General features: G+C 40.6%; 1 protein-coding gene across 5 annotated transcripts in view; it reads left to right on the forward strand.

The window, feature by feature from the left end:
• Positions 1-27,655, forward strand: part of LOC139003904 (protein mono-ADP-ribosyltransferase PARP14-like) — an 82,447-nt gene that overhangs the window by 16,599 nt on the left and 38,193 nt on the right. For all 5 annotated transcript variants that reach the window (XM_070406327.1, XM_070406331.1, XM_070406330.1 and 2 more), the window contains 9 exons: positions 1,272-1,508; positions 5,158-7,409; positions 9,545-9,778; positions 10,534-10,755; positions 15,564-15,642; positions 18,225-18,374; positions 18,715-18,777; positions 19,090-19,257; positions 21,552-21,755. In XM_070406327.1, coding sequence (XP_070262428.1) covers positions 1,272-1,508; positions 5,158-7,409; positions 9,545-9,778; positions 10,534-10,755; positions 15,564-15,642; positions 18,225-18,374; positions 18,715-18,777; positions 19,090-19,257; positions 21,552-21,755 — 3,609 coding nt within the window. The remainder of the gene's footprint in view (positions 1-1,271; positions 1,509-5,157; positions 7,410-9,544; positions 9,779-10,533; positions 10,756-15,563; positions 15,643-18,224; positions 18,375-18,714; positions 18,778-19,089; positions 19,258-21,551; positions 21,756-27,655) is intronic.

Below are 27,655 nucleotides of genomic sequence, written 5' to 3' on the forward strand. Positions count from 1 at the left end.
GACTCAATAAAGGGAGCTATTCTGATTTCAAGTTTATGATTATTTCTCATAAAGGTAGAACTAGATGGACTTACTTTTGTTTACTGAGCAAAAATTTTGAATGCCTACTATGTGCACATGTCTAGGTGCTGTGGTAATAATACAAGATTTTGATGTTGCCGAGATGAATAATTCTTGGTCCCTGCTTCTCAGGAACTCCCTACAGGGCAGGGTGGAAACCATTACATAAATGAACAATGAAGATGCAAGAGTAGAAGTTGCCTCCCTTGGCTGTGAACAGCAGGCTGTGGGAAATGGGAGGAAAGGGGACCCAAACAAGGCAGCATGGCTTTGCCCTGCCTCCATCCTTCTATGAAGCTTAGACACTCAGCAGTACCAGGCTATCAGGTCCCCAGTATACTATGTTCAATGTCACTGCGGTTCCCTCTGCCTGAAATGCTTCCTCCCTTATCTATCTGGTAAACTCTTCTTCATCCTTCAAAACTCAGACTGGTGACTACTTACTCTGGGAATCCTTGTCTGAGTGCCAATATTAGTCTTCTGGCCTCATTTGATACCACAATAGACCACTTGTTTTCTTTCAAGACTTCCTCCCTCCTGGAAGGTGAATGTTCCAGAACTTGTTCTATTCATCACTCTCCCTCCCCAGCTCCTAGCACGGTGCCTGACTCAATGTGGGCCCAGCATCAATATTTATTTATTTGAAAGAGATAATTGGGATGAGTCCTCAAGAAGCAATAGAACTAAGATAAAAAATTGGAGGAGGGCATTTCAAGCACAGGAAACCATATAAACAAAGACAAAGGAGAATGGTTTTGAAAATAATGACTAGTTTCTGTGGCAGTATGAAAATAAAATGAATGGCGTGGAATAACCAGAGGTGATATTTAGAAATTAGTTTGGAGTCAAATAGCAAAGGACATACTTCAACTAGTTCAGGAATGTGAACTCATGCCTGCAGGTAATGGGGAGCCATTGAAAGACTTGAGAAAGGGGTGAAGTGAAGAGATTTGAATAGTAGAGAGTACTCAGGTGGTTATGAAAAGAAGGTTTGGAGCGGGCTGTGAGCAGAGGCAGGGACACAACACTGTGGTAAGACATTAATGATGCATCATTGTTCAGAGACTGGGAATTTTAGGCAAGTAAATTCGCATTTAGGAATTAAAATTTGAGTGCTTAGCTCCCCTATTTATCTCTATTAATTCAGACAGTTTTTTGTATAATATAAAAATATAATCATAATTTTCTGATTGATTAATTTTGGTTTGCAGATGCCATGAAATTTGTTCAAGATTGTGCCATGCACCATTCAGTGACACAACTTCAGCTTTCCCCAAGACTTCTGGAAATGACAAAAATAATCAGGGTTGAAAACCTGCCGCCTGGTGTTGACTCCTATGATTTGAAATGTTTATTTGAAAATCCTCAAAGTGGAGGGGGAAGAGTTGTCAGTATTGAATGTTTTCCTGAAGAGAGTTCAGCTCTGATAGAATTTTTTGACAGAAAAGGTAATGTCTATTAGCCTGATTTTGCATACCTTACCTGGCATAATTTAAATATGTTAACAGATCTTATCATTATAGTTATCAGTTGAATTCTGATGTATTTTATTTTTATTCATATATTTCCTTGGTAATCCAGTTAGGAATCCTGTTCATCTGGGATATGATACTTAATGTGTTCAGTGATTCAAACATTAAAGAAGTAATATCACATTGTTGAAAGATATAAAGTTTCTCTCATAAGTCTCTACTTATGATAACTGAAAAATATATAATTCTTAGAATCCTGGAAATACTGTGTTAAAAAAGAGATTATCTGTGTTTTTTAGCTGTATACTTAGCAGAAATTCTCAAGTTAATTTCAGCAAGTTTAGATAAAGAAATACTCAGAAATGCATATGCTCCTAGAAAGTATCACTATGTCCCCTTTCACCTATCAGGGTCATCATTCAGAAGTTAATAGGGGTGATTTCACATGATCAGTGGGTGCAGTGACCCTGTGAAAACCATGTCCAGCAGAACCTCAGGGAAGCACTCCTGAGGGTTTTGTAGACAGAAATTGCCAGTTCTCTGAGACATTTGGAAAGTCGGCTTGGAGATTGCATTCATGTTCAGAGGTCAAGGCTGAGGAATTAGGGAACCTGACTTCCTAGGGAAAGAAGAAACATCGTGTTTGGGATTAAATGGGGGAGCATGAGATAGGATCATGTGATATGCCACCCACTAAAGATAAATTGCTTCATGGGGTGCTTGGAAGAACCTCCCTTCAGCTTTTATAAGTTGGAGAAAATGGGAAGAAGGTGTGATTTAGCTTAAAATAGAATGAAAGACTTAGTGTTCCTTGGGCAAAGGTAGAGCTACATAAAGCTGTCTACTCTAGAACTTAGCTCCCAACCAATGGTGGGAGTAGACAACTTTGGGGCTTTTGAACATCTGAGGGCATGGGGCAGTTGGATGTAGTCTCAGAATGCCTAGTTATATGCGTACCACTAACAATAGGATGTATTTAATTGAGGCTTATTTTATATCTGAGCTATACCTGTGAACAGTAGGATCCTCTTAAAGGTTCCATTTCACTTGACATCTTTGTACCAACTGACTATGTTGGTCATGCCTCCTCTCTAACCTCAAACATTCCCTGTTTTACAGGGTCTGAGATACACTGACTTTCCCTTTCTCACTCTGGACATTTGCAGAGCTCTACAGAGTACTACAAAGTGAATTTATAGACATTGCTTTACAGCCGTTGCTATTATTGTAATCCTTATTTTACAAATGAAGAAACTGAGGTACAGAAAGGTCAAATCACTTGACCAAGGTTCCCCAGCTAGTGAGTGACAGAGGCAGGATTTGAACCTTGGTAATCTGGGCCCGTAATCAATGCTTTTAAGTTCTCCACTTTTCCCCAGTTTCCTGTTCACCTATAACATGAATTTTTCTTGTGGGATATTTCACCACTTACAGTGGGTTACCAATAATGAGGCAAAGTGTAGATAAAGATGGGTTAAGAACAGAATTTATTTAGCAGTATTGTTTTATATGTAGATTATTTGAGATGAATGTTAGGCACTTCACTCTGAAATTATTTGGTTCAATTTCCCAATATCTGATTCACAAAATCTTCAGGAAGGGAACCCTTATGAAACACCTATTGCATGGGAGATTTTTTGCTGTTTTCTGCCATAGTATCTCACTGAATCCCCATAATAACCTGCATGGTTAGATTTAGTTACTGTTTCTTTACAGAAGAGGAAGTGGGATGAAAAATTTAAGATCTCTTTGATGGTTCTTGGATCAGATAGATCCAAGTTCAGATCTAGCTTTGGTGCTTACTAGCTTTGTGATCTTGGACAAGTTACTTAATCCACCTAATCCTCTGTTTTCTCATGTGTAAAACAGAGTTCCTGCTATTACTTACCTCGCAGGAACATTATGAGGATTAAATGAAAGTATATCTGCAAAGTGCTTGGCACATGGTGGGTGCTCAGTCAGTGTTAGTGGTCACTGGTACTGCCCAGGCTTGTAGCGTGTACGGGGCCACATGGGGAAGTTGAGGCTATGTGTCTGGATCTCTGAAGGCCATGTTCTTTTCATTATGTCTGGCTCAAGGCCTAGGATCCAATCATCACAAGTGAAGTTATCTTTACACAAGGATGCTATTTTAATCCAAGTTTTTACTGGAATTCATTCTAATTCTCTTCCTTCTTAGACTTGTACCTGTCTAATAACTACCACAAAATGAGTTTGGGAAAGAAGAGTATCCACCCACCCACACACAGACATGCCCATATACCATCCTAGCTACTGTCCCAGTAAAAGTGGCAAGAGACTGATTATAGCAGGGATGGGAGAGGTGCAGGATTTGCTGAATCAGTCTCTGGGCTGGGCTCTGATGACTTTGAGGATGACCTTGGTTTGGAACCCTTGGTAGAAGGGCAAGAACGTGGGCTTTGGGGTCAAACAGACACTGATTTGAATCTTAGCTCAGACATTTACAGTCTACATGACCCTATTTAAGTTATCTAATTTTAACTAGCCAGAGTTTTATCATTTCTAAATAGTGATAATAATAGTGTCTCTATCTCAAAAGGTTGTTGTGAGGATTAAATTAATTAAATACATATAAAGCCCCTAGAATAGTGTCTGACACTTAGTAAGCTATGATAATTACTATTGTGTGCCTCCCCTGAGAAGTAATAATGGAATCTAAATCATCTATGAAGCCTAAAACTGTGAGAGGCACAAGAAACAGCACATAGCATGATTCTTAGACAAGGTTGGCTTTAAACACCAAAATATTCTTTACACTGGCGCACACAGTATCCCCATACTTTTGACCAAAGTCATATCTATTTCTTAATCTGGTGGTGATGTAGCAGAGTTATCACAAAAACAGAAAATAGAATTTACATAACAGAATTTCACCATACAGTGATCTTGGCCAGAAAGTAATTACTCCATTATACAAGGGATACCTGTGCAGTGTTAATACATATCTTTATATATAAAAGCCTACTCGACCATTACAACCAAAAGACCAGAATGACTGGAGCGCCTGGTCAACCAGTCACTATGATGCACAATGACCATCAGGGGGCAGATGTTCAATGCAGGAGCTGCCCCCTGGTGGTCTGTGTGCTCCCACAGCCAACCTCCTGCGGCCGGCTAGTGGTGTTGGCCGCTGGCAGGCGGCAGCCGTTCCTTCTGTGCCTGGCCTGGTGACCATCATCTCCTCTCCTGACCCCACTTGGGCATTTGGCCCCGGGCTGGGACAGGGAGCTGGGGCTGGGTGGCAGCAGACAAGGCCCCTTTCCCAGGGGGGGTCGAGGTCTGGCTCCCTCCTTGGGGCCGGCGGCCAATGTCCCACACCTTGTTCCTTCCTGGGGCCGGTAGGCCCCAATGGCCCAGCCCTGATTAGCCCTGATCACTGTATAGGACTAGGGACACCACCCGTGCACAATTGGTGCACCAGGCCTCTAGTCAATTTATATTTGAGCACTTTGAGACTAGAGCTGCTATTAATACCATGTTGTAACAGCAAAGTTCTATAAACACTAGGGTTCCCCCTTCCCCCCAAACAGGAGAGTTTAGTTTGTTTGTTTTCATTTGAAACATATTACCCTGGGATTACTTCATGTTATTGCTTCCTTTTAAGTGTTAGACACCATCATGACCAAGGAGCTTGACCTCAATAATATGCCGCTCTCCGTGTTCCCATATTATACCTCCTTGGGCACAGCTTTGTATGGAAAGGAGAAGCCTCTGATCAAGCTTCCAGCACCATTTAAAGAATCTTTGGATCATTCTTTATGGAAGTTCTTACACAAAAGGAATCATCTGATTGAGGAGATAAATGAAGAAGTGAGACGTTCTCATTCTGAGCTAACATGGTCCCCACTCAATGGTGAAGTTACCATCAGACCTGCAGCCACTTTAGTCAATCAAGGAAGAAGAAGAATCAAGAACTGGAAGAAAGATGCTTCCACAGCCTTCTTTGGCATCAGGTCTAGATTTAAAGTTACCCCATTTAAAGTGGACCCAGTAGTGTGGGACGTCATAAAATATGAGTTAGAAGATGAAAGGATTTCGATTGAGTTTGATACAGATCTGGGGATTGTAACCTTAGTGGGGAAATCAGAGGATGTACAAAACATTGAGCCACAAATCAAGGAATTAATAGAAAACGCAACTCAAAAAATTAAAAGAGAAGAGCAAAGTCTGAAGGAGAAAGTGGCCATTTCTCCAAGAAAGTATTCTCTTTTGTGCCACAGCGGTGTGCAGGAGTGTCTCCGCAGGGAGTTCCCAGAGATGGAGATTTTTTATGACAGAGCCACCCAACACATGTGCTTTAAAGGACTCGGTATACATGTGTATAAAGCAAAGTGTGAAGTCCAGGATAAGGTGTACACCATGGTTCAGAAAAGCATTCAGCTTCCCCCTGAGGTTTTGCAGTTTTTGCAACAGGTCGACTGTTCAGAACTCTCCCAGTCTCTCTTGATAGCACAGAAAATTCTTGCAGTTTATGAGCTAGAGGGCACAACTGTTTTCTTAACCGGCTGTTCTTCTGAAGTCCTCTTAAAAGCTGAGAAGCAAATGGTCAGTGCCTTAAGTTATAAGCGCATAGACATTGAGGACAGGGAATTTCTTAACAGCAAGAAATGGAAAGCCATCACTAACAATTTGCCAAAGAAACATAATTCCTCCTCAAAGACTGTAACAATCAGTGAGTTAACTTCAGGAACCACAGCTGAGGTCATTATTGCAGGCTGCGTGAGAGAAGTAAATGAAATCTACCACATTCTTTTTGACTTTGTGGAAAAAAACATGAAAATAGAGAGATTCCTTGAAGTAAAGCCTCCCTTAGTTATTGATTATTTAAAGGCAGAGAAGAAGCTATTCTTGCAAAAGATAAAGATGAACAAACTAAAGGTTCAGGTAGATTTCAATTCTAGGAACAAACTGAAAGGCATTTTACTAACTGGCTCAAAGGCCGAAGTCCTGGAGGGAATGAACATCCTCAAGCAAGCCAGGGCTTCAGTTTGTGTTAAAAGCATCAGTATTGATAAGCCAGGAGCCAGCCAGTCCTTCCGGGATAAACCATGGTATTATAAACGTGAAGTACGGTCATTTGGTTGTTTTGTGGAACTACTGCAGAATGAAGGAAAGAAGGAGGGAGGTGGCAGTGATGGGCAGACGTGCTCCTGTCGGACAGAATTGGCCCCTGGAGTCTCGCTGATTGTACAGCAAGGCGACTTGACACGGTTTCCTGTTGAAGTGGTGGTGAATGCCGCAAAGGAGGACCTCCGTCTCAGTGGGGGCCTGGCTGCTGCTCTTTCAAAGGCAGCGGGACCTGAGCTCCAAGCAGACTGTGACCGGATAGTGAAGGAAAAGGGTAAGATCCCAACTGGCCATGTCACCATCTCGAAACCAGGAAAGCTCCCATACCACCAGGTGATCCATGCAGTAGGACCCAAGTGGAACAGCAGTGATGTTCTGGGGTGTATGTTACAGTTAAAGAATGCTGTGAAAAGAAGCCTCCATTTGGCTGATAATTTCCAGTACCAATCCATAGCCATCCCTGCCATTAGTTCTGGCGACGGTGGCTTTCCCTTATCTCAGTGTGTGGAGACCATTGTTTTGGCCATCAAGGAAACCTTCCAGTATAACTGGGCTGGATGCACCTTAAAAGAGGTTTACCTTGTGGATTTAGCTGTGAAGACTGTTGAGGCCTTTGCTGAAACTGTGAAAACTGTATTTAAAAACAACAAGCCTGGTACTGCTTCCCTGCCCAGTGTACCAGCAGGAGTCCAGCCGGGTCCAAGAAACACTGATGGAAACAGACAAATGCTGCTGTGCCCAGGAGGTCTGAGGATCCTGTTGGTGAAAGGAGACGTGCAATATGCTATGGTGAGTGTCCGTTTTACAGAACACCCACTGGGTGCTGCAACTCCAGGGAGTCTGTTGCCAAAGGAAGATTAGGATCAAGGGAGAATTAAGGAGAGAATCCCATGTTCTCCATGCTGACCTGGAAACAAATTTCCTTAGAAAATTGGGCTACGTCACTACAGCATTTACTAATAGAGGGTGGCCAGTTATCTGTGGGACCTGGAAGTGTATTCAGATCACTAGGTTTCCAGTAAAGGTGAAAATCCACAATAATAGCTTACAATTTCAAGGGTCTGTATACTTTTCAGGGCCTTCAGACCTGTCATATTTTGGCAAATCTGAGGTTAATTTCCTATCAATTTTACTGATAATAGATATAGAAAAATTAGAGTGTAGAGTGGGGACAGCAAACAGGAATCTTGTCAGTGGAATTGAAGCAGGTTGAGCCTGGAGGCCTGAGTTGAGGGCCAATCAGCACCCAGCACCAGTAAGAAGCTGTGGGAAGGAAAGTGGAAACTGCACCTGGAAGTGGTCTGAGTACTATGTACTACAATTATTGTAGGTCTGCCAGGGGGGTCATGTGTTTTTTTTAAAACATATTTAACAACCTCTTCCACAGGGGCTCTAGCTAATGGAAATAGCCCTGGAATCCCCTGCTGTGCCAGATGTTCCTTCCTTCCTTTGAGGATTGTGGGCAGGCCCGGGGAAGAGATTCCTAGGGAAGGCCATTTGCCTATCTTCTTTGGAGAAATATCTACTTAGATCCTTTGTCCACTTTTAAATTCGGTTATCTTTTTTAAAAAAATATATTTTTTATTGATTTCAGACAGGAAGGGAGAGGGAGATAGAAACATCAATGATGAGAGAGAATCCTTGATTGCCTCCTCCTGTACACCCTCTGCTGGCGATGGAGCCTCAACCCAGGCATGTGCCCTTGACTGCAATTGAACCTGGGATCCTTCAGTCCCCAGGTTGATGCTCTATCCACTGAGCCAAGCCAGCTAGGGCAATTGGGTTATCTTTTTATTATTGAATTTTAAAAGTTCTTTATGTACTTTGGATACAGGTCCCTTACCAGATTATGATTTGCAAATATTTTTTCCGATCCTGTGGGTCATCTTCCTTATATAATAATCTTAAATGATAATTAGAAGAATAATTGCTAACAATGATTACTTAGTATGTGCCAAGCACTATGCTAAGTGCTTGGCTTGCATTTTCTCATTCAATGCCATGAGGTAGATTCCAGGATTATTATTCTTCTCAAAGAGATGAAGGAATGAGGCTTAGAGGGGCTAAGTAATTTGCCCAACTCTCACAGCTAACAAATGGTAGAGGCAAGATTGGAATTTGTTCAGGCACTATTTCAAAAATATTATAAAATGATTTTATTTCTCATAAAAAACCCAAAATGCATACACAAGAAACTCTTTGACCGCGAGTCAGTAATTGGAATGAGTTCCATTCCTTTTCCATCTTGAACACTAAATAGTAAGATATTTCTTCCATTCCTTTTCCTCCCATAGATGTGTGCGTTCCTATGCCACAGTACCTGCCTTGTGTTGCTCATCCATGACCCATGCAGGACAGCTTTGAAAATGACTTAGTCATATTCCTTCCCCTCTCTTCTCTTGGTGTCTTACTGTAGTTGATTATTCTGTTCACATTAACTTTTCTGCTGAAAAAGCCTCCATGGCTTCTCACTGTCGGGAAGTCCAGATCGCCTGGCACTTGAGGTCCTCTGCAGTCTACCCCCATTGCCAGCCTGGCTTGCACCATTTTGCTGCAGAAGCTGTCTATCAGCTCAACAGCTCACACCCACCATGCATGTGTTCCCTCTTCTGAATGATTTCCCCGTCTCCCCCTGCCTGCTTCAACTATTCCCAAAGAGCCCACATCACACAGGGTTTACTCAGTGGCCACCAATGGCACTTCCTCTAGACTCCTTCAGTGATCCCACTTGTTGACAGCTCTCTTTTGTCCTGGAGTGTAACTTAAATAAATATCTAATAACACATTATCTTGGGTGGTATTTGCCTCTGAAAACAATAATCTTTAGTTGTCCCCATTGTGCCAAGTCCAATGGCTCAAATACAGTAATTCTTGATGAATGCTTTTTGTTAGAATTTGAAACAAATTGTTGGTTTTGTCTTTAGACTGACGTTATCGTCAACTCCATTCCTCGGGATCTCAACCTTAATAGTGGGCCCCTTTCTCAGGCCCTCTTGGCAAAAGCTGGGCCAAATCTCCAGAAGGAATTGAATGCAGCTGCACAAGGGATAGCTGTTGATGTGGGCACGATTCTTCAAACCACTGGTCAGAGCGTGTCCTACCAAGTGCTTCACGTGGTGGCTCCGAACTGGAACAATGGCAACACATCTTCACTCAAGGTGGGGCCTGGTTTTAAATTCTCCGGGAAACTGGGTACTTTTTTGTTCTCCTTTCAATAAAATGTAGACTGCATTCTGACTGTTTCTTTTCTGTAATTACTTCACATTCTTGGCAGGTTCCATCATTAAGGCCCTTTCTTTTAGTGTAGCTGAGTGCTCCTGAATACTAGTTATTGAAGATGGGGAAGAGTTATTGAAGATAGCACATCTTTTCTTAAAAATTGATTTCAGAGAGGAAGGGAGAGGGAGAGAGGGATAGAAACATCAATGATGAGAGAGAATCATTGATTGGCTGCCTCCTGTATGAACTCCTACTGGGGATCGAGCCTGCCATCCAGGCATGTGCCTTGACCAGGAATGAAACCATGACCTCCTGGTTCATAGGTCGACGCTCAACCACTGAGCCACACTGGCCAGGTGAAGGTAGCACATCTTTAGTGAGGAAAGCAAGGTGAGAGCATGAAGGTGAGCCCTGCCCCATCAGGGGCAGGAAAGCAAGGTGAGAGGATTGGAAAAGTAGTTGCTTTGATTCTTTCCTTCATTACCAAGTGCATGTGGATCTTTTTGAAGGGTTTCTTACATTCCCTTTTCCTGTATTTTTCTTTCCCCTTCTGACAGACCTTAGCCTGCCTTTTGTTCAAAGCAGAAAGGAGTAGAAAAATATCACAATCATAGTTGCTAAATTCTCTTTTTTTTGGTCCTAGCTCCCATTTCTAGGCAAATAAATGTATGAGGATGTGCTTTGTACTTTTCAGATCATGCAAGACATAATCAGAAAATGTTTGGAAATCACTGAGAACATGTGCCTAAATACAATTACATTTCCAGCCATAGGAACAGGCAATTTGGGGTTTCCTAAGACTGTTTTTGCTGAATTGATCATTTCGGAAGTGTTCAAATTTAGTAGCAACAATCAACCAACAGCTTTACAAGAGGTTTGCTTTCTGCTGCACCCGAGTGATCACGGGAATATTCAGGTACAGCTTCATTCTTTTCTGGTTATTTTGTCAACTGAGTGCTAATGGTATCCAATGTCTTCTTGGTCAAACAGGTTGTTTCTTTCATGTATTTCCTGTGCAGGAAAGTAAAAGAGCACTGTAGACTAGTTGTAGCATAGCAATTTTCAAGCAAAGTTATGAATATAGAAAAAAATGTAGGTTCTTACTTAGGAAAATTTCAAACATGTACAAACATAAACAAAATCTATATATATAAAAAGCCAGCAACCGCGACAATCGGAACGACCGATGACTGGTCGCTATGACGCCCACTGTGGCCAGCGAACCAGCCTGATCAGGGGGTGAGGCCCACCGGCCAACCTACTGGAGCCCCTACCCCCGTCCTGCCTTCCCCTGATAGTTCTCTCCCACCCTGAGGAAGGGCAGGGCCAGCCAGCCAAACGTCCCCCTCCCCCCAACACACACACCCTGTCCTTCCGATTGGCTGGTCATGCCCCTGATCGGCCCACTCTACCATGATAGGCCTGCAGCCCCTCCCCCTAACTGGCCCCACTCCCTATGCACCCCCACCACCCTGATTAGCCCACAGCCACTCCCCCCAGTGGTCCCCACTCCTGGTCACCCCCTCACCCCAGTAGGGGGCAGGGCTGGCCGGTCAACCTCCTGCAGACCCTTCCCTGGCTGCCCCACTCCTGATCACACACCCCACCCCAATAGAAGGTGGGGCTGGTTGGCCAACCTCTTGCATTCCCTCCCCACAGCCAGCCCTGCCCCTGATGGACCCCCACCATCCTGATCGGCTGTCAGCCCCTCCTCCTGGTCACCGCCCCTGATCACCCCCCCCACCACAATAGGGGGTGAAGCCAGCTGACCAACCTCCTGCAGACACTCCTTCTGCCCAGCTCCACCCCAGATCGGCCCCCCCTCCCCATCAGGGGCAGGGCCAGCTGGCCAACCTCCCATGGCTCCTCCCCCAACCCCAATCAAGGGGGAGGCCCGCTGGCCAATCGCCCATGGCCCCTCCCCCCAGCCGGCCTGGCCCTGATCGGGGCCCCAATTGGGGTGGGCCAGCCATCCAACCTCCCACCATCTCCTCCTCCCACCAGGCCCAGTCCTAATCTACTCCAATTGGGGCCGGGCGGCCAGACCCCACCTCTGCATGAATTCTTACACTGGGCCTCTAGTAGTATAATAAACTCCCTTACAGCCATCACTCATCTTCACAATTATCAACCTATGGCTAATGTGTTTTATCTCTATCTCCATTTATGCCTTTCTTCCCATATTATTTTAAAAATCATTTATTTTTAATTGTCACCCAAGAATTTTTTTATTGATTTTTGTTTTGAGAGAGAGAGGAAGGGAGAAAAAGAGAAGAGAGAGAGACAGATAGAGAGAGAGAGAGAGATCAATGAGAGAGAGAAACATCACACACACACCTACTGGGAATCGAACCTGAAACCTAAGTATGTGCCCAACCCACAACCTTCTGGTGTATGGATGACACTCCAAACAACTAAGCCACTCTGCCAGGACCCCATATTATTTTGAAGCAAATCACAGATATAATTTTACCCATAATCAAGTCAGTATTTTTTTAGACTTTGGAATTTAAAAAGTAACAACAGCATGGCCCTGGCTGGTGTGGCTCAATTGGTTGAGCATTGTCCCATGCACTGAGAGGTCACAGGTTTGATTCCCAGTAGCACACATGCCTGGGTTGCAGGCTCGATCTCTGTTGAGCATGTAGGAGGTAGCCAATCAATATTTTCTCTCATTGATGTTTCACTTACTCTCTCCTCAAGTCAATAAACATGTAATTTTTTTTTTTTTTAAAAAAAAGAGTTTGCCGAAACCGGTTTGGCTCAGTGGATAGAGCGTCGGCCTGCAGACTGAAAGGTCCCAGGTTCGATTCCGGTCAAGGGCATGTACCTGGGTTGCAGGCACATCCTCAGTGGGAGATGTGCAGGAGGCAGCTGATCGATGTTTCTCTCTCATCGATGTTTCTGACTCTCTATCTCTCTCCCTTCCTCTCTGTAAAAAATCAATAAAATATATTTAAAAAAAAAAAAGAGTTTCCCTTCACTTAAAAAAAAGTAACAACACCACAATACTATTTTCACTCATAAAATAAATTAACAATCATTCTTTTATTTCATCAATTATCAAGTTAATGTTCAAATTTCCAACTGTCTCATAAATGTTTGGATTTTACAGCTTGTTTGTTTGAATCAGAATCCAAATAAGGCCCATATATTGCAATGGACTTGACATGTCCTTAACCTTCTTTTAAGCTATAGGATTTCCTTCCATATGAACACAGAAATTTTACTACATAATATAAAAGCATAGTTTTGGTTCTATAAATAGAAGATTGTCAGGATGAAATACAACTGAAGGATGTGGTAAGAATGAACTCAGCACACCCCACACCTGCTGGAATAGGAGAGTTGGTACCAGAAGTACTAGGACCATCTTCACTCATAGAGAGTCCATCGACCAGCTCTCATTTTGCTGAACATCAGCTATAGGTGAGCCTCTGGACTCTACATTATGAGAGAAAAGAGGCATTTAATAAGAGGCCATTATCCCTGCCTCCAAGTCCTTAGAATCCAGTAGAATAAATGACATTAAATGTTTGAAAACTTCCATGGTAGTGCAAGAATTAAATGATCAGATCAAGGCCAGCAACCCAAGAGATGTTCATGAATCATTGGACCATTTGAATTTTTAAGTCATTGTTAATTTTTTTCTGGATCTAAATACTACCTTTAAGTTCTTACAAAGCAAACAATTCTAATCTAAATTCTATTCAGACAACCAAACCACCTGAGCAAGATAATACGGTCCATTTAGTTTGTCTGAATAACTATAGTAATTTCTAGTCAATAAATGCTTTTGAACAACCCCCCTATGACCCGCATTATACAAGGTGATGTGGATCATGGGATAGGTATGTAGCACATACTTCCCCTCCTGCCAATCATAATTACTCTGGGAGCTAAGATTTATACACATAAAATGAACTAAATTAGAGAGCAAGTGCTGAGCGTTTTTGAATGGGTGAATAAGGGAGCGAGTCCTATGACATGGACCTGAACCTTCAAATTTCATTATTGCTGTGCAATTCCAGGCCCTGTTTCCTTTCCTAAAGGCTCAGGTTCCTCTGCAAGTATTCAGGAGAAGGATTAGTCTCTACAGACACCTTTACTGCCACTGGAAATAGTATTGATTATCTATACATGGCTGTGACACTTTTTTGCTTAAGACTTTTAAAGACAGTTAAACTTTGGTTATATTTGCACACAAAAACAACAACAAACTTATTGAGATGTTTAGAGGTAACAGAGGTTACAAAACAGCAGCCCATGGTCTGAACATGGCCTCTAGATATGTTTTTGAATCAGTTGCTAATATTTTCAAATCAAACATCCTATGTAATTAAAGGCTAATATGCAAATTGACCAAACAGCAGAAAGACCAGTCGCTATGATGTACACTGGCCACCAGGGGGAAGACGCTCAAAGCAGGAGCTACCCCCTGATGGCCAGTGTGCTCCCACAGGAGGAGTGCCTCTCAGCCAGAAGCCAGGCTCATGACTGGTGAGTGCAGCGATGGTGGCGGAAGCCTCTCCCACCTGCACAGCAATGCTAAGGATTTCCAACTGCAGACTTAGGCTCACTCCCATTGGGAGCGGGCTAAGCTGTTTGTTCAGACATCTCCAGGACTTTGAGAGGGTGCAGGCTGGGCTGAAGGACCCCCCGAGTTTATGAATTTCATGCACCGGGCATCTTGTTTTACATAACACTCCAGATATCCACTGTGACATTCTGATACATTGGGTATGGGTTTCTGTCTGAACAGTTTGCTGTGGCTGAGTGGCAGGTGCTGTATAGTCCTCTAGAGTCACATCACTTCACCTTTACATTTGTAGCTTCCTGCCTGGGCCCTGGAGGTCTATAGTCTATTCCTGTCCTTATCCCTTTATTGTATCAGCCTTTCAGCCTAGATGTTACTTGGTACTTTTTGTTTTTTACCAACAAAATTCTCTGTTGCTTGTTTACACAAATGTGATGATTGTGGGGTGCCTCTACCAGGCAAAGAAATGGAATTCACAGATTCATTAAACCTAAAATACAGCCTCTTGCTCCAAAATGCACTACACCACTAGCCATTCCTATTCTGGTACAATTAAGAAGTTAAAAACTGAAGTATCTTGGTTCTTGTGATTGTCTTTCTCTTAACAACTGGCAACTTACTTGCTCTTACCTAATATGAAAGAAATATATATTCATTATAGAAACTTTGAACAATGCAAAATGCAAAAATTTCCTTAGTCATATTTTATTATGGTCTTCTTCTATACATATGTGCTACTTTGCAAAGTGGTGTCATAAAATATAAAGTTAATCTTCTTTCATTTAATAATGTAAAATGAGTACTTCCCTATTCTATTAACTACTCTTTGAAAACGCAATTCCTAATGGCTGCTAAATATTTTAACACAGGGATATACTAAAGTGTATTTAACTATTTCTGTACTGGATTTTAAACTGTTTTATTTTCTTCTTGATTTTATTAAATAGCACTATAATGAATATTTTTGTATTTATATCTTTGTTCCCATCTTTGATAATTTTGATGGGATGCATTTGTAGAAATAATATATGTATTTTCATAACTTTGAAAATACATAATGATAATAGTAATACTTTGAGAATTGTTCTCTCATCAATATTTGTGCATGCATGATCATAACCTGTGATGAATCAAATTCATTCATCTACTAAGGATTGTAGTAATCAAAACTGTCTTTGTGTTTCTAGGCATTTTCAGATGAATTTGACAGAAGAGCTAATGGAAATTCCATCAGTGACAGAATTCCCAAGGCTCAGAATACACAAGGTTCAGTAGAGATATCTTTTCATTTTTCCTAAATTTATTTTATTCTTTTTTTGTTGTTCTTTTTTGGGGTTCAGAAAAAATACTAAATTAAGAAATCATTTCTAGTTGTTAAATGACTACTTAATGATAATGAAAGATGGCAGTGATGATTTTTATGAAAAAAATCTATTTGTGAGAAAGGAGATATTAAATCATACTCCATACACCCGAGCATGCAAGACACTGGCCATCATTGACAATCTTGAGTGGAAGATTAAGCAATCCAAGTTAGATAATCTGTACAGAGGGCTTTAAGTAGTGATGAGGCTAGTATTTCCTACGGATGATGTGACCTGTGTTTTTGGAAATAGACATAGTTAAAGAGACAGTACCAACCAAATGCTTCTTCTCTGTCAAATTTGCTGTTACATGTTTGGCTTTATCCTATTTGGAGTTTTCTGAGGCTTCTTGAATCTAAATATATATTTCTTTCATCAAATTTTGGAATTTTTCAGTCATTTATTCAAATAGTTTTCCTGCACTTGTCTCTCCCTTATCTCCTCTGGTGCTCAAATAACATGAATGTTAACCCTTCGATAGTGCCCTGCCAGTCCCTGAGGATCTGTTCTTTTTTCTTTTAGTCATTTTTCTCTGTTCTTCAGATTAGATAATTTTTATTGATCTGCCTCCAAGATCACAGACTCATTTTTCTGTCTACTGTTGAGCTTATCCAATGAAATTTTTAAAATTTTAGATATTGTATTTATTTATTTATTTATTTATTTTGGTGGGGGGGAAAAAAACACCTTTATTAATAAATTAGGTTATTTTTAAGATGAGAAAAAAAAATCAGCAAAGGTAATGCTATTCACAAAGATAGCACATGAACCTTGTAACATACTTCATAATCTAATCTGTAAAATTTATTCTAAATGAATATTTGCAATCATTTAATGTATTTAATTGATAAGCTAAGAATTTCACACTGCCCAAATTAAAATGTATAGATCATGAATCAATCTTAAGTGAATTGCAGGTGGGAAATTCTGTTAAAAATGTATGTGTATATATTACTCTTGTTAAATATTCTTGTTAAGAGAAGTATGTTGACCAAAACAATTTTCCCAGGCAGAACTCAAATATGAAGGTCAGTCTGTCCACTGCTGAACATAGATATTGTATTTATAAGTGCTAAAATGTCCATTTGATTCTTAATTTATATTTCTCTGCAGAGACTCCTATTTTTCCACTCATTCCAAATCATTTCCATTCATTCAAATATATTTATCTTGACCTCATGGAGCATATTTATAGTAGTAGATACTTTAAAGTCTTTGATAAGTCCAACATCTGGATCATCTTGACATAAGCATCTATATTGAGTATCTTTACCCTTGAGAACTGCTCACATTTTCTTGGTTTTTTGTATGACAAGAAGTTTGGGTTAATAGACTGGTTATTTTCATTATTATGTTGTGACACTTGGGTCTTGTTAAAAATCTCCTGGAAAATGGTAATTGTTTTAGCAGGCAGTCAGTCAGTTAAGTTCATCCTAACAGTCCTGTCTCACCTTCTATGGGCAGCATTCCCATGTCACTTCAGTTCTCAGAGCCTTTGCTCTTCTGCTTGGGACGGCTCCCCCATGTGCAGCTCCAGGGTGGGCTTAGGATTTATTCCAGTTTGTCACAGTACAGGGGTCCACCTTCTCCAGCTATCCCCTCAGCACAACTCCCCTCACACTCTTGGCTTGCAGGAGCCCATTTTCTAGGCCTCTCCCCAGAGAGACAGTGGTCTCTTGGCATTTAAGTTGCCTGTTCTGTTGCTGCATAACTTTGTGTGATCAAGGTTGTCCTCCGGCAAAGTGGGGAGAGAGAAAAGAGAGAGAGAAAAATAACAGGATTTCCCAGACACAGCCATGTACACTTTTCACACCACAGGGACCCTTTTCCTTGGATCTTCTGGACAAAAATACAGAACTCTAAGAGCTTTAACTCCCTGTGGTGCCACTATGGAGTTCTGCAACTGGGGTCACCTAAGGGATAGGGCCTGGATTTAAAAAAATAAATATGGAAAATAAGGAAGATCCCTTCCATACTCTTCAGCTCACAGGGCCTCCTTTTCTCAATCCTCTGGCCACAGGGATCCCCTGAGAGTTTTGATACCTGTGCTCGTTGTGCAGTTCCACAACTAGGGCCACCCTTGTGTCAAAGCTGAAAGAGAAAAGAGGAAAACTTCAAAACTTCCCCCTTTACAGGTTGCCTCTTCAGGTTTTGACTCCCCTCCCCAATCTGCCTGCTGTTGCTTACTTTTCAGTCCTCAGTTAGTAGATATTGTATTTGTCCCTTGTTATCATTGTAGTCAATTGGAGAGATAGGCTGACTTCACCTTGGCCAACACCTGAAGCCCATGTTTGATAAGTTTTATATTTTTTAATGCTTTTTCAGAAACAGACCGTCCTTGGGGCTAAGGGTCAGGACCACGTTAAAGGCCAGAGAAACAGTGGAGAGGGAGAGAAATACGGGCGGGACATACGTGAGGAGCATGAGACTGAAGTCATTCTTGCTATTGTTAACTTCATTATTAACTCCATTTTCTCTTTTCAGGTTTGTATGGGACTGTTATCAGCCCCGCTTCAGGAGTGCACGAAATGAAAATTGGCCCCATCACCTTCCAGGTGGCCACTGGAGATATTGCTAAAGAAGCGGCAGATGTGATTGTGAATTCAACAACAAAGACATTTGATCACAAAGCAGGTGCTTTACTTGTAGGACTTTTGCTACAGTAATGGTCACAGTAGATCCCTTGAAGGAGGGTTTCTATAACCAAACTATTCTACAGTTGCTATAGCCAAACTGGTTTCTACAACTTTGGCTTAGTAATATGAATTTACAATTTTAACATTATTTTGACATGGTTTCCTTTATTGGTAACAGTTATTTCCTGAATTTTTCTTTTTTTGATCAAAAATGCCCAGATTGTAAGATTCCTTTAATAATGGGGAAAGCATTTAGATAAGGAGGCAATCATTCTGATCCAAATGTACTGTACTGATTTTTTATTCATGTTTGCAAATATGTTGATGTTCTCATGTAGGGGTCTCCAAAGCAATTTTGGAAAAGGCTGGACAAAATGTGGAAATAGAATGTTCTCGTCTAGGTAAGGAACGATGCTGTTTTTCGGTCCTAAAGTATAACTGGAAGGCTGAGTGTGGGAGACTGTGGAGAGGGAGACGACATATTAATCTTAAAATCATACATTTTACTAAAGAATTCCACTCATAGAGAATTAGAAATGAAGAGGAGTGAAAAGTGAGATCATGGCTAAAAAGAGAAGGTAAGCGAGACAGATTCATCAGAGGTAGTGTTTCAGGAGACTCTTATTGGTGTAAAATGCTTTATTTGCCAAAGCAGACAATCAGAGAGTTGGTTCAGCATCTGATTTTGCATCGTTTTGTTTTGTGTTTCTTAGCTCAACAACACAACAATGGTTATATAATTACTGATGGTGGATCACTGAATTGCAAGAATATTATTCATGTCGCTGGTGATGCTGATGTCAAGAGATCAGTTACCTGTGTTTTGCAAGAGTGTGAAAAACGGAATCACTCGACCATTTGCCTCCCAGCCATTGGCACAGGTTGGTAGCCTCTCAAGGCTAAATTCTTAGGTGTCCCTTTTCCCTTTGATTTCCTGCTGAGTTGAATGTAGTGGTGCTGAGTCTGAGTAAGGGCAGCTTCCTCACCCTAAGGCAGTCACTGGAATCTAAATTTGAATGTCTGCACTGGCCTGGTAGGCCCTCCAGAAGTTTAGGCTCAATAAACTCACCCATTCTTGTTACTTTCTGAACCTGCAATTTACCTGGTTCTCCTTGCTTATCTTCTTTGCTTATCTCTATCACCACCTGAGCTGGTCCTTAGACTAATGGATGGGAACGCTTTCTCCCTTAGTGGTGTTTATGAGTTGAGTTTGACTGGGAGGGATCTAGACAGCTTCTGACCATAAAGGAAGCCCTCTACCTAGTACCTACAGATATCTGCCCTCAGGGAGAGAATGGGTGGTCAGTGATTCCTGCAAGCACCTCAAGTTCAATGAAAACTCCAAACCCAATTCACTGTCTTCTCCCCAAAAAACTTACCTCCTGTTATATCCCTGATTATATCACTTTCTATCTAGATTCCTTGACTCTACCCTCTTTATCACTCCCATTATTATTAGTTTATTAATTAGTTTGATTAAATGTTTTCTGGGTGACTGCCATGTGTCAAGCATCGTGCTAAGGCCTGGAGGACAGAAAGATGACTAAGGAAAGGATTCAGTCCACAAGAACCACCTAGCTCATTGTGAGACAGACATGTAAACAAACAGCCGCAGTACTGTTTGCCCATGATATACACATGAAGGTATGTGGGTGTCAAAAGAAGGTACATTAGGTCAGGTACACAGGCCAAGTATACAGGCAGTTGGTCCCTAGGTCCTCCTGACTTTACTTCTTAAATATCTCCTTGTCTGGTCCGCTTTTTATTCAGCTCTAGTCTTTGCCTAACCTTTTATTATAGCCTCCTATATAGACCTGAGCTCTCTGCTCCAGTGCCTCTTATACCCCCACCACTCGCATGGTAGGCCTTCCAGACTTATTTTTTTCAAATACAGATCTATTTCCATGAAAACAACAGATGAGGTTGCACATATCACACCCCTATTACACAGTTCTAGGCTTTCCTTCAGTTTTCCATACTTCACTTACTGAACACCATTCATCTTTACATATTATATGTTTTGTGTCCTAAGTGCCTAGATAAGCATCTAGCTTTTGATGGGACACATTAAATATTTGTTGAAAGTGAGTGACTATATCTAAACATTCCTGTTTATATTCTTCCAAATATCATGAGATAACCACAGCTTTGCAAAGGAGAATTTCCCTCTTTCCCTGCTCATCTAATTAAAAACAACAGCAAAACACCTGAACAAACCTTCTTGGTTAGTTTTATGTGGGGTTTGTCTACATTCCCACAATCGTCTACAGAGCCAAGTCACAGAGGTCTACTCTTATTTCTGCAGTGATGGTGGGTACCATCGATGGGGATAAACCTGGTGGGCCCTTAGTCTGTCACACCAGGTTTGTCAGGGGACTTCTCCACTGTTACCTGCCCTTCCCCCACCCAATGTGACAGCTGCTGTTCAGATGGGACTGCTTCCATGGTTTTTCATGAGAATTTTCAAGGAACTTGCCATGATCTTACCAAGGCAGTCAGCTGGAGGAAAAAGGGTATGGGGCATGCTTAATTAGGAGACAACCTCCTCAGGTGGCAAACTTAAATCCTGCTAGTCAGCTAAAATCTCACCAAGTATGGGAAGAAAGAGTTCCTGGAGGTTCAACGATAACTTGCATGTTAAAAAGTATATATAATAACAAAAGCTTAGAGCTCTAGGTGTCTTACAAAATTATCTTAGCAAAAATCAAGACCCCAAAGAAAAACGACAAATTGTAAAGTCAAGTGATGATTAAGCAAAAAAAAAGTTGTTTTTGTTGTGTTTAAAGAGCATGATAATTCAATATGTATTAGTATCTTTTACTTTGGATATTTTGAGAACACTAGTGAGCCAAGAAAGATTAACTGTGCTTGGTAACACAGAGAAACACAATGAGCTGGAATTCACTAAATAGAGCCGATATGAACATCAGACATCAAAAGTTAGATTTCCTTTTTTCATTGTTGGGCTGTTGGCTTCTTAACATCCTGGAACAAGAACTCTCCACTGCATCTAGGGCTTCAAAGGTGTTTGCTGATGGATTGTTAGAAAAGTACATGGAGGTGAAAAATTTGGGGTGTGTGGATGCATTCTCTGAGAATTGGAATCCCTAATTCATTCCTCAGCCTTCTCCAATTGTGTCTTTATTTTTCTAGTCATTTTTATTTGCCTTTCTAGGACGTGCTCAACAAGACCCAGATAAGGTTGCTGAAGCCATACTGGATGCCATTGAAGACTTTATCCAGAAAGGACTTGTCCGGTCTATGAAAAAAGTTAAAGTTGTTATCTTTCAGCCTCAAATAATGGATGTTTTTTGTGCCAATATGAGAAAAAGAGAAGGCTCCCAGGCTCCCTCACAGTCTATAATATCTAAAATTGCATGTGAGTTGTTGATTATTATGAAATGCATGTTCCTAATGTTGAGGTCATATGAGAAATAGCTAAAATTCTACATTATTTTTTTGTGGTAGTTTATTAGCTTCCCCTGGTTTTATTGAGATATAATTGACATACATCACTGTTTAAGGTTTACTGCATAATGGTTTGACTTTACATATGTTACTGCAGTATGTTTAGTTAGTATCCATCATCTCATACATGTCTTAAAAAGAGAAAGCAAAATGATTTTTTTTTCTTGTGATGGGAACTCTTAGAATTCACAGCTTTCATATGTATCATACAGGTGTGTTAACTATAGTCATCATACTGTACATTATATCCTTGGTAATTATTTATTTTGTAACTGGAAGTTTATACATTTGACCTCTTTTTTCAATTTCCCCTTCCCCCAATCTACCTCTGATAACCACAAATGTGATCTCTTTTTCTATGAGTGTGAGTTGTTGTTTTTTTAGTTTCCACATGTGAGATTTTTTTAAAAAAAATATTTTTATTGATTTCAGAGAGGAAAAGAGAGAGAGAGAGAGAGAGAGAGAGAGAGAGAGAAACACCCATGATGAGAGAGAATCATGGATCAGCTGCCTCCTGCACGCCTCCTACTGGGGATCAAGCCCACAACCCTGGCATGTGCCCTTGACCAGAATTGAACCCAGGACCCTTCGTTCCTCAGGCCGACGATCCATTCACTGAGCCAAACTGGCTAGGGCTATAAGTGAGATCTTATGGTATTTGTCTTTTTCTGCCCGTCTTGAATTGGCTAATCATTAATGAACTATCAGAAAGAAAAATTAAGAAAAAAATCCCATTTACAATTGTACCAAAAAAAATAAAATATCTAGGAATAAATATAACCAAGAAGGTAAAACTGATAAGACACACTGATGAAAGAAATTGAAGAAGACAAAATAAATGCAAAGATATTATGTGCTCACGTATTGTAAGAATGAACATTGTTAAACTATCCATTCTTCCTAAAGCAATCTACAGATTCAGTGCAATTCCTATCAAAATTCCAATGGAAATTTTCTCAGAAACACAACAAACAATTGTAAAGTTTGTGTAGAACCACAAAAGACCCCAAATAGTAAAAGCAATTTGAGAAAGAATAAAAAAGGTAGAGGCATCACAATTCCTGATTTGAAAGTATATTACAGAGCTACAATAATCAATCAGTAGGGTATTGGTGTAAAAACAGAAGCATAGATCAATGGAAGAGAATAGAGAGACCAAAAAGAAACCCATGCATATATGGTCAATTAATTGATAACAAAAGAGCCAAGAATATACAATGGGGGAAGGGTAGTCTCTTTAATAAATAGTGTTGAGCACCTACTTCAGTAGCACATATCTATATAAATAAAAGCCTAAGTGTCCATTATTACTTGTCGTCTGAATGACTGGTCGATTATTCACTATGACATGCACTGACCACCGGGGGCAGATGCTCAACACAGGAGCTGCCCACTGGTGGTCAGTGTGCTCACAAGGCCAACCTCCCATGGTCCTTGCCCCATGGGGGCCGGCAAAGATTGGCCCTGATTGGCCCTGATCAGGACTGGGCAAGAAGGCCTCGATTGGCCGGATCGTTGGCCAGGCCAAAGAACTCCACCTGTGCACCAATTCGTGCATGAGGCCTCTAGTGCTAAAATAAATGGTGTTGGGAAAGCTGGACAGCCATGCAAAAGAATGAAACTGGCCACTGTCTTACACCACACACAAAATTCCATTCAAAAATAGATTAAAGACTTGGATATAAGACCTGAAACCATAAAACATCTAAAAGAAAACATAAGGGGCAAGCTTCTTAACATCAGTCTTGACAATAATTTTTTTGATTTTACACCAAAAACACATACAGCAAAAGCAAAAATAAACAAGTGGGTATATATCAAACAAAAAAGGTTCTGTAGAGCAAAGAAAACCATCAATATTTTTCTATTGAATGGGAATAAAATTTGCAAATCTTATACTTGATTAGGGGTTAATATAAAAAATATATAAAGAATTCATACAACTCAATAGAAAAAAACCCAAACAATCCAATTTTAAAATGCACAGAGGATATGAATAGACATATTTTTTCCAAAGAAGATATACAATTGGCCAAGAGGTACATGAAAAGGTGCTTAGCATTACTAGTCATCAGGGAAATGCAAATGAAAATAATAATGAGATATAACTTCACACATATTAGAATGCTATTATGGAAAAGACAAGAAATAAGTGTTCACAAAAATGTGGAGAAAAGGGAATCCTTGTGCACTGGGAATGTAAACTGGTACAGCCACTATGGGAACTAGAAGGAGGTTCCTTAAAAAATTAAAAATATAACTAACACATGATCCAGTAGTTACACTTCTGGGTATTTATCTGAAGGAAATGAAATCATTATCTCTAAAAGATATCTGCTACCCCATGTTCATTGAAGCATTATTGAGATAGCCAAGTCATGGAAACAACATACTGTCCATTGGCAAAATAAATGGATAAAGAAGATGTGGTATATACAGGGTGGGGCAATAGTAGGTTTATAGTTGTGAGTATGTGAAACTGAGTTTATTCTTGTATGGCTACTTATAAATTATTGTATTATTAGAGGCCTGGTGCACAAACTCATGTATGGGTGGAGTCCCCCGGCCTGCCCGGTGATTGGGGCCACGGGAGATTGTCAGGCTGTGGGAGCACACTGACTGGTCTCTATGTCCTTTATCTCTGCTCTGATCTTTATTATTTCTTTCCTTCTGCTTACACTGGGTTTTCTTGTTGCTCTCTTTGAAACTCTTTGAGTTGTAGGGTTAAGTAATTTATTCTCATTGTTTCTTGTTTTTTGCAGTAGGCTTGTATAGCTATGAACTTCCATCTCAAGACTGCTTTTGCTGTATCCCATAGGTTTTGGTTTGTTGTGTTTTCATTGTCGTTTGTTGCCATGATGTTTTTTATTTCTTCTTTGATCTCTCTGGTAACCCAATCATTGTTTAATAGCATGCTATTTAGTCTCCATGTGTTTGATTTGTTTGGATCGTTTTTATTGTAGTTGATTTCCAGTTTTATGCCATTGTGATCTGAGAAGATGCTTGATATGATTTCTATCTTCTTGAATTTGAAGACACTTTGCCTGTGACCCAATATATGGTCTATCTTTGAAAATGACCCATGTGCACTTGAGAAGAATGTATATTCTGTGGCTTTGGGATGAAATGTTCTGAAAAGGTCAATTAATTCCATCTGATCTAGTGAGTCATTTAGGATTGATGTTTCTTTGCTGATTTTTTGTATAGAGGATTTGTCCAATGGTGATAGTGAGGTGTTAAAGTCCCCTACTATGATTGTATTGCTTTCAATCTCTCCCTTGATCCCCTCCAGAAGTTTTCTTATGTATTTGGGTGCTCCTATATTGGGTGCGTATATGTTTACCAGTTATTTCTTCTTGTTGGATTGCTCCCTTTAGTATTATGAAGTGACCTTCCTATCTCTTTTTTTGTCCTTCACTTTGAGATATAATTTGTCAGATATAAGTATTGCTACCCCAGCTTTTTTTCATTTCCATTCACCTGAAAAACCTTTTCCCATCCCTTCACCATCAGTCTGTGTGAGTCTTTTATTCTGAGGTGGGTTTTCTGTACACAGCAGTTATATGGGTCATGTTTTCTTATCCACTCAGTTACCCTATGTCTTTTGATTGGGGCATTTAATCCATTTACATTTAAAGTTATTGATAGATACTTGTTTGTCACCATTTTTATTCTTTGCCCCTGTGTTCCTTCTTCGTTTCCTATTTTTTCTTTTTACAGCAGTCCCTTTAGCATTTCTTACATTGCTGGTTTGGTGGTAATAAATTCCCGAAGTCCTTTTTTGTCCGTGAAGCTCCTGATTTCACCTTCAATTTTGATTGATAGCCTTGCTGGGTACCGTATTCTTGGATTCAGACTCTTCCTTTGCATGACTTTGTATATTTCATTCCATTCCCTTCTTGCCTGATGCGATTCTGTTGAGAAATCAGTCGCTAGCCTGATGGGGGATCCTTTGTAGGTAACTTTTTGTCTCTCTCTGGCTGCTTTTAAGATTCTTGCTCTGTCATTAGTGTTTGCCAATTTAATTATAATGTGCCTTGGCATCAGTCTTTTGGGGTTCATTTTGTTTGGGACTCTGTGAGCTTCTTGGATTTGTGTGAGCTTTTTCTTCCCTATATCAGGGAAGTTTTCTGTCATTATTTTTTTCAAACAGGTTTTCTATTCCTTGCTCAGTTTCCTCTCCTTCTGGCACCCCTGTTATGCGGATGTTGTTTTGTTTTGTGTTATCCTAAAGTTCTCTTAGGCTCCCCTCCTGCTTTTAAATTTTTTTTTTTCTAGAAGCTGCTCTGCTTGGGTATTTTTTCTTAGTTTATCTTCTAGCTCACTGATGCGGTCCTCTGCTTCTTCTAGTCTACTGTTGAAGCTTTCTATTGAGTTCTTTATAGCAGTGATATCATTTTTCATTTCTTCTTGGTTCTTCTTCATTTCCTCTTGGTTCTTACACATATTGTTGAATTTTTCTTCCATTCTTTTCATCCACCTTATGACCATTTCTCTGAATTCTTTCTCTGACAGGTTGCTTGCCTCCATTGCCTCCATTTTGTTTACTTCCTTTTCTGGTGATGCCTGTATGCGGGCTGTTTCTTTGTCTCCCCATGATCTCTCTTTTCCAGGTGTTTGGTTATGTAGTTCTCTCTCTTTCTGTGAAGAGGAGCAGAGCTCCTCTGAGCCCACGTATTCGAGCTGCTTTAGATCCAGTGTTTCTGGGTCAGTAGCTGATTTCTGGATGCCATGGTTGCAGGGTCTCTGGATGAATACGCTCAATTTATAATTTCTATTTCTTTGCAGAGACTCCTATTTTTCCACTCATTCCAAATCATTTCCATTCATTCAAATATATTTACTTTGACCTCAGGGAGCATACTTATAGTAGATACTTTAAAGTCTTTGATAAGTCCAACATCTGGATCGTCTTGACATAAGCATCTATATTGAGTATCTTTACCCTTGAGAACTGCTCACATTTTCTTGGTTCTTTGTATGACAAGTAGTTTTAGATAATAGGCTGGTTGTTTTTATTTTTATGTTGTGACACTTGGGTCTTGTTAAAAATCTCCTGGAAAATGGTAATTGTTTTAGCAGGCAGTCAGTCAGTTAAGTTCATCCTAACAATCCTGTCTCACCTTCTATGGGCAGCATTCCCATGTCACTTCAGTTCTCAGAGCCTTTGCTGTGCTGCTTGAGATGGCTCCCCCATGTGCAGCTCCACAGTGAGCTTAGGATTTATTCCCATTTGTCACAGAACTTGGGTCCACCTTCTCCAGCTACCCACTCACCAGAACTCCCCTCACACTCTTGGCTTGCAGGAGCCCATTTTCTAGGCCTCTCCCCAGAGAGACAGTGTTCTCTTGGAGTTTAAGTTGCCTGTTCTGTTGCCGCATAACTTTGTGTGATCAGGGTTGACCTTGGGCAAAGTGGGAAGAGAGAAAGAGAGGGAAAAAATAACAGAGATTTTTCCCACACACAGCCATGTACACTTTTCAGACCACAAGGGCCCTTTTCCCTGGATCTTCTGGATAGAAATACAGAACTCTAAGAGTTTTAACTCCCTGTGGTGCCACTATGGAGTTCTGCAACTGGGGTCACCTTGGGGATAGGGCCTGGATTAAAAAAAATGGGACATGTATGCATGCATATAAGCATAAAGATGGACTCAGACAACAGGGGGTGAGGGTGAGGACAGGACTGGGAGGGTAGGGAGATAATGGGGGGATAAGGACACATTTGTAATACGTAATTAATTAATAAAAATGTATATAATGTTTAAAAAAAAGAATATCATGATAAGTAATATTTGATTCCAAAAAAAAT

Source organism: Myotis yumanensis, unplaced genomic scaffold (assembly GCF_028538775.1).
Source record: "Myotis yumanensis isolate MYYU_CA2020_CCGP unplaced genomic scaffold, mMyoYum1.0.hap1 SCAF_2, whole genome shotgun sequence".
Taxonomy (NCBI): Eukaryota; Metazoa; Chordata; class Mammalia; order Chiroptera; family Vespertilionidae; genus Myotis; species Myotis yumanensis.